Source organism: Anolis sagrei, chromosome 2, assembly GCF_037176765.1.
Source record: "Anolis sagrei isolate rAnoSag1 chromosome 2, rAnoSag1.mat, whole genome shotgun sequence".
Classification (NCBI taxonomy): Eukaryota; Metazoa; Chordata; class Lepidosauria; order Squamata; family Dactyloidae; genus Anolis; species Anolis sagrei.
Window position 1 is genome coordinate 5,141,773 of NC_090022.1, and position 15,809 is coordinate 5,157,581.

Sequence of the window (15,809 nt, forward strand, 5' to 3'; positions counted from 1 at the left end):
ATAATCTTTGGATTAAAGTTCACTTGACAGATGGCCACCCAGCATCTCTTGCAAAACAGTCAGAGAAGGAAAATCTATTATGTTCCTCCACTTATTAACTTCAGCTCAAGAAAGAAGTGAGTAAAAAGGTTTATCCATAGAAGATGCCACAGAGTGTGGGGGAAGCCCCTTCTTTAGAGGCCTTTGATCAGAGGCTGGATGGACCTCCTTCAGGACTACTTTGTGCTTTTCCTGCATGGCAGGAGCTTGGACTAAATGGCCCATGTGGTCTGCTCCGACTTTATCATTCTGTGATTCAAAGCTATATTCTCTCATTAGTATCTTCTCAAAATGCACCCTTTCACCTTCAATTAACATACTTTGTTCTGAGTTTTGCTCGGACAAGGGTGATGGGGGAGAAGGCTACAAATCAACCTCATCATGGATGGTCAGGAAAGGCACCTTTCCAAAATGTGAACAGGGCTATCATGCCATCTCTTTGCCTACTCTTCTCCAGGCTAAACATACCCAGCTCCTTCAGTGGCTCCTCATAGGGCTTGGCTTCCAGATGTTCAACATTTTGGCTGTGCTTCTCTGGCCCTGAACTCTGATAAACTATTAGAAGTTCCTTAACCTATTGGAAATAACTGCACCATAACTGAACCATAACCTTATTGAAAAGGTAAAAATGATGTCACATCCGTTTGGCAAATATGAATCTCCATGAACATGTGGAGACCACCTTTTGAAAATCACTAGCCAAGAAAAGCATGACCTTGTTAGAAGTCAAACCCTTTGAACAAGTGATATTCCTAAGCATTCTTGTAATGGCACATAGGTAACTCAGCTGTTAAACTAAAAAAACCACGTCTTTAAACTGCCAAGGATAAATACATGCCATATTTGGTTAGCATATTTGGTTGCTTTTCTGAAGTAGAATTTGCAATTGTCCGAAAGGTATACACTTAGTAAAAATATGCACTCAAGAGACAAAACAAAATAGTCTTCTTTAAAAATAACATCTCAGGTTTACTAACGACTTTTTTTTTGTTTTTTGTTTTTTTTTTACTAACGACTTTTTGTATATATTCAGCATACTAGTCCATAGTCCAATGTCTTTAGCATATAGATATAATCCAAACTGTATAACTGTGCTCACTGAAGTTTGAAAAGAGACAAACAGCATCCACCTCCATGAGGTCTTAAGGGGATACTGTATAACAAACATGGAGTCCTGTGTCTGAAGCCCCTCCCAAACCAAAGAGGTACAGTCAGAGGTGGCCCTAGGTAATTTTCAATGGTAAGCAAACAGTATTTTGCCCCCCCAAAACCAATCACTGATATATATTTTCAGTTCATCGTGGGAGTTCTCTGTGCCATATTTGGTTCAATTCCATCATTGGTGGAGTTCGGAATGCTCTTTGATTGTAGGTGAACTATACATCCCAGTAACTACAACTTGCATATGTCAAGGTCTATTTTCGACCAAGAGCGCCTCAAGAGCACCCCTGGGCAAAATCAACTATACTGCAAATGCTTACTTTGCGTAATGGGTTGAGCTGCCCCTGGGTACAGTAAAACTGGCAAACCAAAATGTACATACAGTACAGGTTAACAATTATACACATTTACAAGCAAACATCCTCAGAGGTTGTGAGGTTTGTTAGAAACTAGGAAAATTGGGTTTATATATCTGTGGAATGTCCAGGGTGGGAGAAAGAACTCTTGTCTGTTGGAACTAGGTGGAAATGTTTCAACTGGTCACCTTGATTAGCATTTGATGGCCTGACCGTTTTTAGGTGTGGCTTGTTACTGCCTGGGGGAATCCATTGTTGAGGGTTGATTATGTTGAGGGTTGATTAGCTGTCCCTTACTGTTTCCTGTCTGGAGTTCCCCTATGTTTGAGTGTTATTCTCTATTTGCTGTCATAATTTAATTTTTTTAATACTGGTAGCCAAATTTTGTTCATTTTCATATTTTCTTCCTTTCTGTTGAAATTGGCCAAGGCACCCCCACCCTCCAAACACACAACCTCAAAAGGCCTCAAGCAGAGGTGCCAACACACTGATACCTCAGCCACCAAAACAACCAGAAAGCCTTAAAAAAATCTATCTACCTTACAAACAAGAAATAACCACTCGGTTCTCTAGCACACTTCAAAAGGTCAGGTTTTTCCCAAGCACAGATCACCTCCGGCTTCCTCTTCAGCCTCTGAGTCTCTGCTACCGCCTCCCCCTCCCTGAAAGCTCATGATTAGGGCTGGGCGGTTTCGTTTCGTTAATTCGTAATTCGTTAATAATTCGTTAATTTTTTCAATTACAAAATGATAACGAACCATTCTGGAGCAATTATTAAAAAAAACGAATTTTCAAAAACCTTTTGTAAATGCTTCGTATTTCGATATTGTATTCGTTTCGTTATTGTTTTGAGGTCGTTTTGTTATTATTTCCGCATGTCTGGGCCAGTTTTATGGTATAATTAGTGAAAAAAAATATAATATCACACCAACAGTCAACAACAGAGGGAGAGGGAAGCTTCAGAAGGTTTTGGAGGTTTTTTAGTGTATTTCGCGGTCGCGTCCACCATTAACGAATCGATTCGTTATTGTTTCGGAAATCAATTCGTTAATTTTTTACCATTTACGAAATTTCGTAAATATCGAACTTTTTAAAAGGAAAATTTTGTAATTATTTTAAATATCGAAACAAAAAAAAACCCCAAATACAAATCGATTTTAGAAACAAATTTTTCCGTTGTTACCCAGGCCTACTCATGATCTAGCTGATGCATGTGACTGGAAAATGGTAATTTAGGGGGTTATTCTAATTCAGAATAATTTACTACTCGGGGAGAAGGGTGTTTCTACTTGGCTTAGAACACAGGAAGTGTTGTAGTACTGCCTGAATCTGAGGCTGATGGGTTCACTGATGGTTTAGAGAGAATTGTGGGATTTCCTGTGAGATTTCCTGGGGCACAAACTTATGAAAGTTCAAGTAAGGGAAATGATGGTTTTCTCTGGAGCACATCTGACAGAGAAAGTACAAGGCTCCAAGGTCAGACAGAGGAGACAAAAACTGCAACATTAGATAAGGAGTTGGGTGAAAAATTAAGTGATACGGAAGGCTCCTGGGAAAAACACCTGGAACTATGGAGGTCAACAAAAGCCTTTGTTTACAGATTAGAGCAGAAAATAGACAGCTCCAGTCAGAGCGTCTAAATGGGAAAGTTGAAGAGAGAATTTGTGGGAAATGAAATGATTTCATGGCTGCTTGTTAATTAGCAAGTTGTTTTTCCTAAGAGTTACTTCAGGCAACCTAGTGTACAAGAGGGAAGATAGGCCTGAGTTCTCTGGTTCTTGTTTCAAGTCAAGGCTTGGTTATACATTCAAGTATCCTGGAAGCTTTCTATGTTCTTGTTTTCTATTCTTCCTCAAGGTTTACTAAATGTACCTTTGCTTGTGGACTTGTGCTATACTTGTGACTTTCTGGCTATTCCTGGACTATATTACCTTGGGATTCACATGAGACATTTGGATTACTGCCTGGTTATCACCAATTGCTGACCTTTTCTTGGATTATACAACTTATATCTTTATTCCTGGTTTTTCATATATTTTATCTGTTTTTATAATAAACTGTTCTCTTGTACTTTGTACTCTTGTGTGGTGCTGTGGTCATAGGCGTTTCCAGGTGCAACAGAAAGTGGGTTTACAGAATTTAGGCTAAAATAGAAGGTGGGGGGAATAGAAGGAGCGGAAAAGAATACGGACATCCTGGTATCTATGAGGAGGTTTTTCAATGGCCTCCTCTTGGGAATACTTTAACTGGCCATTCCCACATTGGCATTTTCACATTACATATGACCTCATCATAAAGATTTGCATTTTGGTGAATCTATGGGCTGCCGGAGAGATGTGTGGAGAAGCAGTCACTCCATGCATCGCATCACGCAAATTCGCTTACCCCTCACTCCATGGGGGGAAGCGTTGCCATCCAACTCCCCCTCATTGCTGGGAAGGCAACACAGGAAGACTCCCGTGTTGCCGCTAAGACAGTGTGCACTACTTCCTCTCTTCTTTCAGCACGAAACCTGACCGGAAATGCCCGCGTGTCGTCTAATGGGCTCCATACTGAAAGTGGAGGGAAAGCAGCATATGGAGGGCAAATAGGCTCATCTGATGAGGTGGATAGTCTACACTGGACTTAATTTAGCTATTCATTAAATCATTTGTTGATTGAATTGATACCCTGCGTTTCTTCTAAGATCAAACCAAAGTTCGCTTCAAACAATGCAACACAAGATTCAGACAGAGAAGAGCATTTTAAAAAAAGTCTTTTTAAAGGTGCATTTGAGAGGGAGAATGGAATAGTATGTGTCTTCACCTGACCTTTCTATGGTTACTCTTTCATGATGATTACCTGCACATTCCACACCGGCATCATTCCTGTGGTCACAGGTGAGATTGAGGCTCTTCTCTTGGGGACATTCCTTCAAAACTTTCTCTTCCCCTGTGCAGTTCACATGATCCATCCAAATGGGACCAGACCCTTGGCCAAATCTCGCTCCAGTGGTTGCTCCTAGAGGTTCTCCACAGCCTACTTCCTGGCACACCACACGGGCATCCTCTAAATCCCAGCCATTGTCACACACGGTTCCCCAAGTCTTGTTAAGGAACACCTCCACTCGACCAGAGCATGGAGTCGGACCATTGACCAACTTTACCTCTGATTAGGGAGAGATAAAATAATATTAATATTTATTATTCACCTCTCCTTTCAGCTCAAGGCAGGGCAAAACACAGTGAAATACTTCTTTAAAATCATAAATTAAAACATAGTTAAAATGCAATCATAAAAACATATATTAAAACATACACATATTAAAACATCTGACTCAAAAGTCAAAACACAGTGAACATCGAATGTGATTTAAAAGTCATAGTTAAAATTGACTGGGTAGACAGGCTGGAAGAGATAGGCCTTCATTTGTGTTTTCAAGTCCAACAGCTGATTTAGAACAGTCTAACTTAAATGCATCAGGGTTTTATAAATATGAAAACAACTGCCTATAAAATCACTGCACAAGCTCATAATACTGCTGTTTCTTTTAGATAGATTATGCACTTAGATGGGAATGCATTGATTGCAATCCCATTGTGTAAAACCTGGTGTGCAAATACAGGTCTAATAGACATGTAATCACACACCTACTGAAGGGTTAAGTAGATGGCAGCTATACTATCCGTGCAGGCTGATCCAACTCAATTTGAGAAAAGCTGTTTATATGGTTGTATCCTGGATAAATCACTCAGCAAAACCCAAACACCACACCTGGATTCGGGCTTTCCCTGGAGTTCTGGCAGTGGTTCTCATGCAGAATTGGCTATGGATTCACACCTCAGGGGATGACGACACCTTATTTAACATAATCCCCTCACGAAGCCCTGGAAGACACCTGGGACATACATTGGTGGCTTTCGAAAGAGCGTCTGGGTGTTTTCTTGTTATGACCTGATGTATTTATGGGAATATTGGCTCATATATGTTTACCTGGCTGGTGCTCATTGTATTAACTGGAGCTGAAATACCAAAAACCCATATCAGTCCATTATCCCTTGCCCCAATACATTCCTTTCGGTTCGCACTTCTCTCCTGGGAGGATGAATAAATGGGCACAAATTTTAAAATAATCCAATTAGTTTATTAAATTTCCCACCATGGCTGGGACCCGGGTCTCCCAGAGTCTTGGTCCAAGACTCAAACCACCATGGCATACTTCTTTCTGTTAAATTTCCCTAATCCCTTCTGTTTGGAACACAGCTGCAGTTCAACAGCATCTGGAAGGGGCCAGTTGGAAACCTCAGTTACTGAAAACAAAATGTATTCAAGCTAATCATGGTTGATAAACTTACCTGAACACACAACAGAAGCCGTTTCCCCACTATTACAGTCATATCTCCCCAAAGGACTTGCCAAGCACTGATGCAGAGCAGTTTCTGTCCCTCTGCAATGGACGTCATCCAACCAAATGGGGCCGGTTCCACTCCCATTCCATGTTCTGCTTTGATCCATCCTGGCACTTCCACATCCCATCTCTTGGCATACCACTGTGGTTTCCTCAATGCCCCATCCATCTCCACAAATCATGCCCCATTCACCATGATGGAACAACTCTACTCTTCCGCTGCAATTATTTAGGCCTTCCACCAGTCGCATCTCTGTTTGGTGCATGGGATCAGAGTCCAAGAGCTGCCCTATGTAAAGCATATGAGAGAAAGAGTAAAGAGACAAAGTATGTGGCTTTTCTCCTTTTCTATTCCTTGCATAACAAAGCCCTAGGAAACTCATGGGATTGGCATTAATTTACATGCGACTTGCAGGCATACACAAACACTGTCATCGAGGGCAGCCCAGACCCCTGCCTTCAAGCTGGTTTAACCTTTTTTATTTTAAGAATATAATTTTAAGGAAACAGCTGATTGTCAAAATCCAAGCTTCGCTGCTGCCGTGCTGCTCCTATGTTCATTGCTTCTCCAATGAACATAGCAGAAGCCCCTGCCCTGGAGACTTGGTGTGGCTACCCCAAGAGGCTTTCGGGGAACAGCTGGACTGTGGGGCTTCTGCCCTTCGTGAAAGTTGTAGTTTCCCAAGGACCAGCTTCGATCTCAGTGCTGCAGGACTCCATCCTTTGGCTCAGTGGAAATCAACAGACTCTTTTTGTGGCTTTGAATTTTCTACCGAGTGATTTGGACTCACACAGACACCCTTTGCACCTATGAATTTCCCTTAAATGAACTATGGACTCATGTTTTTCAGAAATTATTTCTTTATTCAATTTCTCTGGTGGGTGGGATAGGGTTGGGGTGGCTGATATGAATTTCTTATGATTCCTATATTTCCCCATGTATTTTCCTTCACATTTCTTTTTTTTTCCCTTCACATTTCTGACCCAATCCTGAACCTTTTGCCCGCTTCCCCTCTCCATGGGGGAAGTCAACAAGGAAGCTGCCCTTTGGCTCTGAAAAGGCAATCAGCAATCACAAAAGAACCCTGATCTTGAAACTTGTGCATGGACAAAAGAACTGGAAATCCCTTATTGATTTTGGAGTCAGGCCATCAATTCGGGGTTTCACTTGGAAAAATTTTTGATCACATCACAATGGGGGTGAGACGACTCTCGGAAAGTCTCTTTCCCTCAACTCTGTTTTTTATTCAGCATTCCTCACAGTAAACTTTCACCTCAGCCTCTCCTTTGTGCCTTATCTGACTGTAACAGGAAAACCCGGATTAAGTAATCATTACTAATCACAGACCCATCGCAGAACAATATAGTTTCTTTAGCAGGCCGATCCCCTGGACTCAAGAAACCCAGGACATTGGAAATCTATAATCCTATCAAGAACGCATTGTTTTTTTTCCGTCCTGCCTCCTTCCTTCTGATTCGCTAGAGCGCCGAGGCAGCAGGACCTTCCTGATAGGCTCCTGCATACCGCAGGAGCTCTGTGATGGGCTCTGGTGAGGGGAGGGTGGCCGAGCCTCCTCCCAGCTGTTATCCTGCCAGCCAATCACATGCTCTGTAGGCGAATGATTGCTACATTGCATCCTTTTCAGCTGAATCGCTAATAAAAACACCTCGGTGCCGCTTCTTCGCTTTGGGGAGATTTATTCTGAATTCTTAAGCTAAATAAAATTGCTGAAAATCAGGCTTCTCTGGCTCGCCAAAGTAGTGATTCCTCTTTGGTGGATCCTAGGGTTCTCTCCTCCTGGACCCTCCCAAAGTTCCCATCGACTTCAACACTACCATTTCAAAACCTGAATAACAATGGACAAGAGCAAAAGCAAATGTGAATGATCTGGCTGACTCAGGCAATATTATTTTCTTTAAATCTGCCATAATTCCTTTGGCATGGTGGCTTCATTTGACAAAGCTAACAATGCTTATGATAAAGAAAATCCTTGCACAAACTCTGTTTCATGCCAATCCAGTATACCCTTTCTTACTTCTTTCTCTGTCCCAAGGGTTCCCAAATTTATCCAGCCACGGAGTCCTTTTGGAAGCCAACGTTTCTACTGGAATGTCACCCGACCCAGACACCACCTCCTCCCTTTTCTACCACTGCAACGCCCTTCCAGGGTTTGGATGTACAAATATTTCTTCAGAAAAGATTGAGAAAGAAGTGATCACTTATCATCTGAGCTGTGAAGAGGAAGCAAGTGAGCTCACTGATACAGTTCCTAACCAATGGAAGATGTGAGAACATTCACGCTGATAGGAAGATTATGATCTTTAAAAGATATCATGGCCAGGAACATATCTATTTCCTTGGCTAAAGTACATTTGCATGTGAGGTCTATGCAGTTTGACTGGCCTTGCTTCTCACACTAAAAACTGTAGCCACCAAATTCAGCTGTACGCCCATCTGGGAAACTTCCTCACCAGGAACACTTTTCCTTTAAGAAGAAAGTCCCTTGAAACAGTAACCCTCGATCGCAGTCTTTGCTGAGGGAAGGACTGAAAAGAGCATGCCAGATTAGGTGGCCCTGCTTGAAAACCATCAATTATTGTAGAAACATGCTCAGTTTTGTTGTTGGCCACCACTAGCCTTTTGAAAAGGTAATATGTGCCAGGAGAATGGAGAAGTGGGCATTCTTTCTTCAAGGGAACTGTCATTTAGAGCAACGGATACAGAACAAACATGAGGGTATTAATGGCTTGGTGCAGAGATTGCCCAGTTGGGGCTACTTGAGGTAGACAGCGATCAAAGTTGTGAGGACGCAAGGTTTTGAAGTCTCTAAGCCAGGCATAGGTCTATGAAAGCCCAACCAGAATATAGAAAGAGTGAATTTGCTTCTTGGAAAAAAATAGAGAGAGAAAGATGAAGATCTGGGGTCAAGAGTTATAGATGACCCCAAGAGTTATAGATGGGAAATATATTTGATGTAACTACAGAAAGAGAGACAGCAGGATCATGATGAAATGATAAAAATACAATCTAAATGAAAATTGTACAAACGTCTTTGTAGACATTAATAATAAATAATTCAAGAAAAGTTTAAATGTGAAATAATCTGCTTGAAAATTCAGTTTAATTTCCATTGACGAAGAATTGGAAAAGAAGACCAGGAGACAGTGTGGGAAGGCAGAAGAAGATACAATAAAGGTATAATGAAGACCAACACAATTAAGCAATTAAATTTGGACCCTTCACTACTCTGCAATTTACTACCAAATATTGCCATATTTTCCAATGAGTCACACTGGTCCAGGATATGTAAAAAATGTGATACTTGCAATTTAGTCCTCTTGGTGTCAAGACCAATTTATTACCTGTACAACCTGCAGCCCTGCAACTGTTTTGGCCTCCAACTCCCAGAATTCCTGGTCATTGAACATGCTAGCTAGATTTTTTATTTTTATCCCTACCTTGCTCTTGATATATAGACTCAAGAGATTAAATGTAACCAAGGAACATATGTATATGTATCTCCCAGAGGGAATCTGGAGCCTGTGAAGCTGATGAAGTCAATCAACCCACCTGAGCATATAACCCCAGCGGTTTCTTCATGGCTGCAGTCGTGTTCTCCCCATGGACTTGCTGGGCACTCACTGAGGGTGGATTCCATTCCTCCACATTTGACATCATTGAGACCAATGGGGACCCATCCATTTCCAAACTGTGCTTCATGTGTGGCAGAGACTGCAGATCCACAGCCCAGCTGGCGGCAGACAACCATGGCCTCCTCAATGCCCCAACTGTCGTCACAAAGAGATGTCCACTGACCAGAAAGGAAGACTTCAACCCTTCCACTGCAGAGATTTGGACCTCCCTCCAGCCTGATCTCCATGTGGTCTGACTCTGCAATACTTGAGCTCATTACTACACATAGAGGAAACAGAATGGCAAAAATGCTTAAGGAGATGGCATCAGAACAATTTCTTCCCTGGGTTATCCTTTTAAAAGTTATTTATTTATTTACTGCGCTTATATACCGCAATTCTCAGCCCTTTAAGGGCGACTCATTGTGGTATACAACATGAAAAAACAAGTGCAATTTACAAAACATAGTGCAAAATAATCCACATCATTATCAGAAAAACATCTTATCAAAACATCAACATTACTACAAAATTTCTACTACATTCCGAATCGTCTCATCGTCAACCCACAATCCGATATCATTTCCGTTTTTCCATTCCTATGGTCAAATTACCAGTCATTGCACTTCTTGGTCAAATGCCTTCTTAAATAGCCAGGTCTTCAACTTCCTGCGGAATATCAACAGCGAGGGGGCTAGCCTGATGTCCACGGGAAGGGTGTTCCACAGCCGAGGAACCACCACCGAGAAGGCCCTATCTCTCGTCCCCGCCAGCCATGCCTGTGACGCAGGCGGGATCGAGAGCAGGGCCTCCCCGGAAGATCTCAAAGTCCTCGTGGGCTCATAGGCCGAGAGGCGGTCAGTTAGGTATCTTGTTAGAAACACAGACAGGCACATTTTGTCACATGTGATGGTCTTGTAGAAAAGCAAACAAATATTGGAAGAATGTATATGAGATAACACAGAAAATATTGAAGACAAGACTCCAGGTGAAACCAGAGTATTTTTTATTGGGAATAACAGACATAAATGGGATAAAAATGAAGACATTTTATTTAATTACTTTGCTTCTGCAAGAAGAATAACGTATGCAAAAAATGGAAGGCCAAAGAAATCCCAACAACAGAAGAATGGTGGTTACTAGGCCTGGGTAACAACGCAAAAATTTGTTTCTAAAATCGATTTGTATTTGGGTTTTTTTTTGTTTCGATATTTAAAATAATTACAAAATTTTCCCTTAAAAAAGTTCGGTATTTACGAAATTTCGTTAATATTTACAAAACATTTTGTAAAGATGGCGCCCTTTTTTTTCAATATTTTTTCAATATTTTTTTCAATATTTTTTAATTTAATTATTAATTTAGTAGAATAGGGAGGAGAAATTATTATTAAGGAGGGAAGGCAGGCACTCACTCACTCTGGCGGGCCCTCAAGCGCTGCCGCCGGCTCCTCCGAAGCAATGTGAAATTGGGAGAAGGGCTCCCCAAAGGCCATCTAGCCCAGCCCTCCGCTAAGGAATTGGGAGAACGAAGCACACCCACCGCAAAGGTGAGGAAGGAGGGACAGGCCGCCTTCCCACTGAGGATCGCTCGCCCTCTCGCTCGCTTGCTCAGCCGGAGCCTTCCCCGCCCTCTCCTCCTCGGGAGAACGAAGCACACCCACCGCAAAGGTGAGGAAGGAGGGACAGGCCGCCTTCCCGCTGAGGATCGCTCGCCCTCTCGCTCGCTTGCTCAGCCGGAGCCTTCCCCGCCCTCTCCTCCTCGGGAGAACGAAGCACACCCACCGCAAAGGTGAGGAAGGAGGGACGGGCCGCCTTCCCGCTGAGGGTCGCTCGCCCTCTCGCTCGCTCGCTTGCTCAGCCGGTGCCTTCCCCGCCCTCTCCTCCTCCTCCTCCTCCTCCTCTTTCAGGCTCTGACTGGCTAAGGAGAGGAGAGAGAGGAGAGCTCCCAGCAAGCATCTAGCCAAGCCATCTTACGTATTTCCGAAATGGACGGAAATACAAAATTTTTTGGCGCATGCGTTTTGATATTCAAAAACACTTCCGGGTTTAAAAATAAGTTTTGTAATCGTTTTGTAATTGCTAAAATTAACGAATATTTAACGAATTACAAAATTAACGAACGAAATCGCCCAGGCCTAGTGGTTACTAAAGATTTCAGATATTATGAACATGGGCAACTGCACATATCCTCTGAAGAACTACCAAGGTGCCCCAAAAAAGAAAACAAACTGGACTCTATTTAAATGAAAATGTTAATTTGAACTCACAAAATAGTTTTGTACTGAAAAAGGTACAGAGGTGAGAGTGGGAGCAAGGAAAAATAAAGAAAAAGAAGAAGAAAACTATAACAGAAGGAAAATGATTGGAAGTCAACATACCTTTTTTCTGCTTTTTGGTCTGCTTTTCCCCCCTTCCTTCTCCCCTCTATCCTTTTATATATTTGAATCAAGGACATTTAATGGACTTTAAAAAAAATTCTATCACTCACTCCACTTGCCTTTCCTTTGACCTCAGTCTTCCCTATCTGGTGCTTTAATCTGATTAATCATGTAAAATAGATAATAATCAAAATTGCTTTTAAAAATGGCAGAAATATTGGTTTGCTCGAAATTGCAGTTGCTGGATCTCAACAAGCAAAACAGTACCTCCAAACAATTCAAAGTTTCAAAACAGCTTATGAAAACCTCTTTAAACTCCAACCCACAAAGAACATATAATAATGAAGACAAGACCGTGAGGCAATGATGCCTCACACACACCTGGGGGCAGGATTAGCATTCACCCCCCCCCCCCCAGCCTTGAGGAGGGGGTCATCCCATAAACAAGCATCAAAAGCAAAAACAGACTCAATTTTGGGGGAGAGGAGGGGGCCACTATGCAAACCTGATTAAAGGATAGGGTGGTTACCTATGATATTCTGGAATGCACAGAAAGCGACCATTTCTCATTAGTAGTGTCCTTGGGTCCACTTCTTGAACAGGCAAAATTAGCCAGAACAAAAAATTTAACAGGAGAATTGCTGGGATAAGGAGGCAGAAGTGGTCAATTGGTCTAAGTAGTACTATCAAAGAGAAATTACACAGCAACTTTTTGATGAGCATACGTCAACAACTTTGCAACAAGCCAGCAAACCCTCTAGATATTTACCAGCAAACTGTAAACAAGCTTAGACCATGCATAACAACTTCTACATATAAAAACTTTCAATCCACAATATATGGTTGATTTGACACTCAGTGCAGGGCAGCCAAAAGAGATTTGGCAAATATTTATTATTTATTTATTAGGTTCTTGTGGTGTTTTTTTTCGGGCTATATGGCCATGTTCTAGAGGCATTTTTCCTGACGTTTCGCCTGCATCCATGGTTACTTCTACCCCGCCCTTCTCACCCCAGAGGGGGACTCAGGGCGGCTTACAAAGGCACAATTCGATGCCATCATCAACATAACAATTGAATAAAAACAATATAGCAGCAATTAAACAATTAACAATCAGTTTCTGCACTGCAACAATAAAACCAATAAAACCAATTTCACCTAATTAATGCTCAGCGTTCGCCATCTCATAGTCCAAATTCTAATTCCACTTTGTCAGTCCTGTCAGTCCTAATCGTCTGATTGTCCTTATCTAGTTGTCAGATTGCCCGAAGGCCTGGTCCCACAACCACGTTTTTAATTTCCTCCTGAAGGAGAGGAGGGATGTCGATGACCTAATTTCCCCCGGGAGTGAGTTCCATAGGTGAGGGGCCACCACTGAGAAGGCCCTGCTCCTCGTCCCCACCAACCTCACTTGTGATAGCGGTGGGGTCAAGAGCAGGGCCTCCCTAGATGATCTCAAGCTCTGAGGTGGGACGTAGAAGGAGATGCGTTCAGACAGATACGCTGGACCAGAACCGTATAGGTTTTTGTAGGTCAAAACCAGCACCTTGAGTTGTGCTCGGAACTGAACCGGCAGCCAGTGGAGCTGACACAACGGAGGGTGGGGGGGGGGGTGGTGTGCTCCCTGTATGACTGCCGCTCGCTGGACCAGTTGAAGTTTCCGAACAGTCTTCAAGGGCAACCCCACATAGAGTGCGTTGCAGTAATCTATTCAGGATGTAACAAGAGCGTGGACCACTGTGGCCAGGTCAGGCGTCCCAAGGTACGGGCGCAACTGGTGCACAAGTTTTAATTGTGCAAAAACTCTCCCAGCCACCGGGAGAGAATCTCATAAAATAAGAGAATCTCATAAATATCCATCTGGAAAAAATATGGAGAACGCAACCGAATGTAGGACAAAATATAAGTCTTCTCAAAGATAAGAAAGGCAAACACACAAAATCCAAGTGGCAAGACCTGGACCAGGCACTCACGGAACGGAAGGAAGATCAATTTTGGAAACTCTTCACCAGAGGAACACAAGGAATAAGATACACATCAAAAGCCTCAATCGCTGCATCTACATGGATTAAGTATCTTTTGCTCCAAGACAAGTACATTGCAAATCACAGGGCAGGACAAAGACAATGACTTCTCTACTTCACCTGAGTGGGAAGCAGTCTCTAGCAAAGAAGTAAAATCTTTAATTGCATCCTTGAAACCCAAGAAAGCACCTGGAGAAGATATGCTTCCTCCAGAAATGTTGAATGGCAAAGCCCCTTCCTTGCTAACCTCTTGACCTGCATAATCAGCACAGCACTAATGCCATGTGGGTGGAAAATGAGCATTATAGTTCCAATCTATAAGAAAGGTGAGAGAAACAACCCACAAAACTACTGCCCAATCAGCCTACTTTCATCACCTCAAAGCTATATGTTCAATACCTGCTATACAAACTGACAGACTGGCTACAATTCATATATGAAGGACAGGCTGGGGTCCGAAATCAATATAGCACCATAGACCAATGCTTCACATTAAATCACATCATAAAAAAATCTTTTTTTGTGAAAAATATAGCTTAATACAAATAATTTATATATAAAAAGTAAACCCTTTTTGAATAAGGATAACATCCCTAATCCAAATGGTCAGAATTATCATCAGACTAACTATGTCATTTATTATTAGTCATATTCTTAGGAAAATCATCTTCAGGGCTTCAATCAGAAAGCTCCATTTTAGGCCCCTCTACACTAACATATAATCCAGTTTCTGAATCCCAGTTATCGGTTTTGAGCTGGATTATATGGCAGCCAAGGCTCATACAATCCAGTAAAGACAGGTTATTTGGATTCAGAAACTGCGTTATACGTCAGTGTAGATCCAACCTTAGAAAGAGGAGAAAGACTAAGAAAAGAAGCCAATTCAGTTAGTCCCATGAGAAAGTTCCTGAGAATGCAAGGGGGGAAATACATGTTTGTTTATTTATTATTATTTACTATATTTGTATACCACTTTTCTCAGCCCTTGGACATCTCATGTCTCCTCTTTCCACCCTGTCATTACACCACCACTGGTCCCACTCCATTTCAACCTGTGCTACTCACCAAGGAAGGCGATGCCGAGAGAGAGCCACATGCTGAAAGGCCACTCAGCTCTTTGCTCAGCAGTCCAAGCTTTATGTCTCCGCAAGTGGAGCTCTCAGCGGAGGCTGCAGCTTCGGAAATGCAGTGCTGCTCAGGAACACTCCTCCACCCTCCTATCCTTTATCAGTTCTCTTTGCTTTGAGAAAGGACACATCATGTGTCACCCTATAGACCACATCCCGTTTTAATCTGGAGCCAAAAAGCAAACTAGATGAATTGACCAGATGCCCAAGTCCTCATCTATAGCACTGCATTGATTCAACCTGGGAAGACCTCTTTAGTGTTGAATTGAGGAGCCATCCTTTATTGTAGTCTAAACACAACCAATGGGATAGTGTTTTGTTTGGTCCCTTTGGGGAAGAATGTATGGGATCCTCTCTAGAGTCCTAGTTATATTCTGATGGATACTTGTCCATCTTGGCAAACAGATGAAGTAATTACAACTTGCCTTATGACTAAACCTGCAGAGAACACCTTTGCAAAAGATCACTTTTTGTCATTGTACTGTCCTGAACCTTTTGTTCTTTCTCACTCATTCATAATTCTTGAATTTTGGTGCTACTATGAAGGCATTGTTAGTTGTCTCATAACACATCCATGTAACGTTGCCAGATGTCAAGGCCTAGACCTAGGTCTCCAATTTTCAGGTTCAGCTCAACGTGGGAGGCCAGTTTTGGAGGACTCACCTCTAGTCAGGATGAAGAAATTGTATCTTAATATCCAGTTC

At 42.2% G+C, this 15,809-nt stretch overlaps 1 protein-coding gene across 1 annotated transcript in view; it reads right to left on the reverse strand.

Annotated features, from left to right (window-relative positions):
* The window catches only part of LOC132765868 (deleted in malignant brain tumors 1 protein-like), a 35,795-nt gene extending 20,613 nt beyond the window's left edge, over nt 1–15,182 (reverse strand). The window contains exons 1-4 of the mRNA XM_067465006.1: nt 15,044–15,182; nt 9,515–9,856; nt 5,891–6,232; nt 4,398–4,703 (exon numbers count right to left, since the gene is read on the reverse strand). Coding sequence (XP_067321107.1) covers nt 4,398–4,703; nt 5,891–6,232; nt 9,515–9,856; nt 15,044–15,074 — 1,021 coding nt within the window. The 5' untranslated portion in view covers nt 15,075–15,182. The remainder of the gene's footprint in view (nt 1–4,397; nt 4,704–5,890; nt 6,233–9,514; nt 9,857–15,043) is intronic.
* Nucleotides 15,183–15,809: the final 627 nt, after the last annotated feature.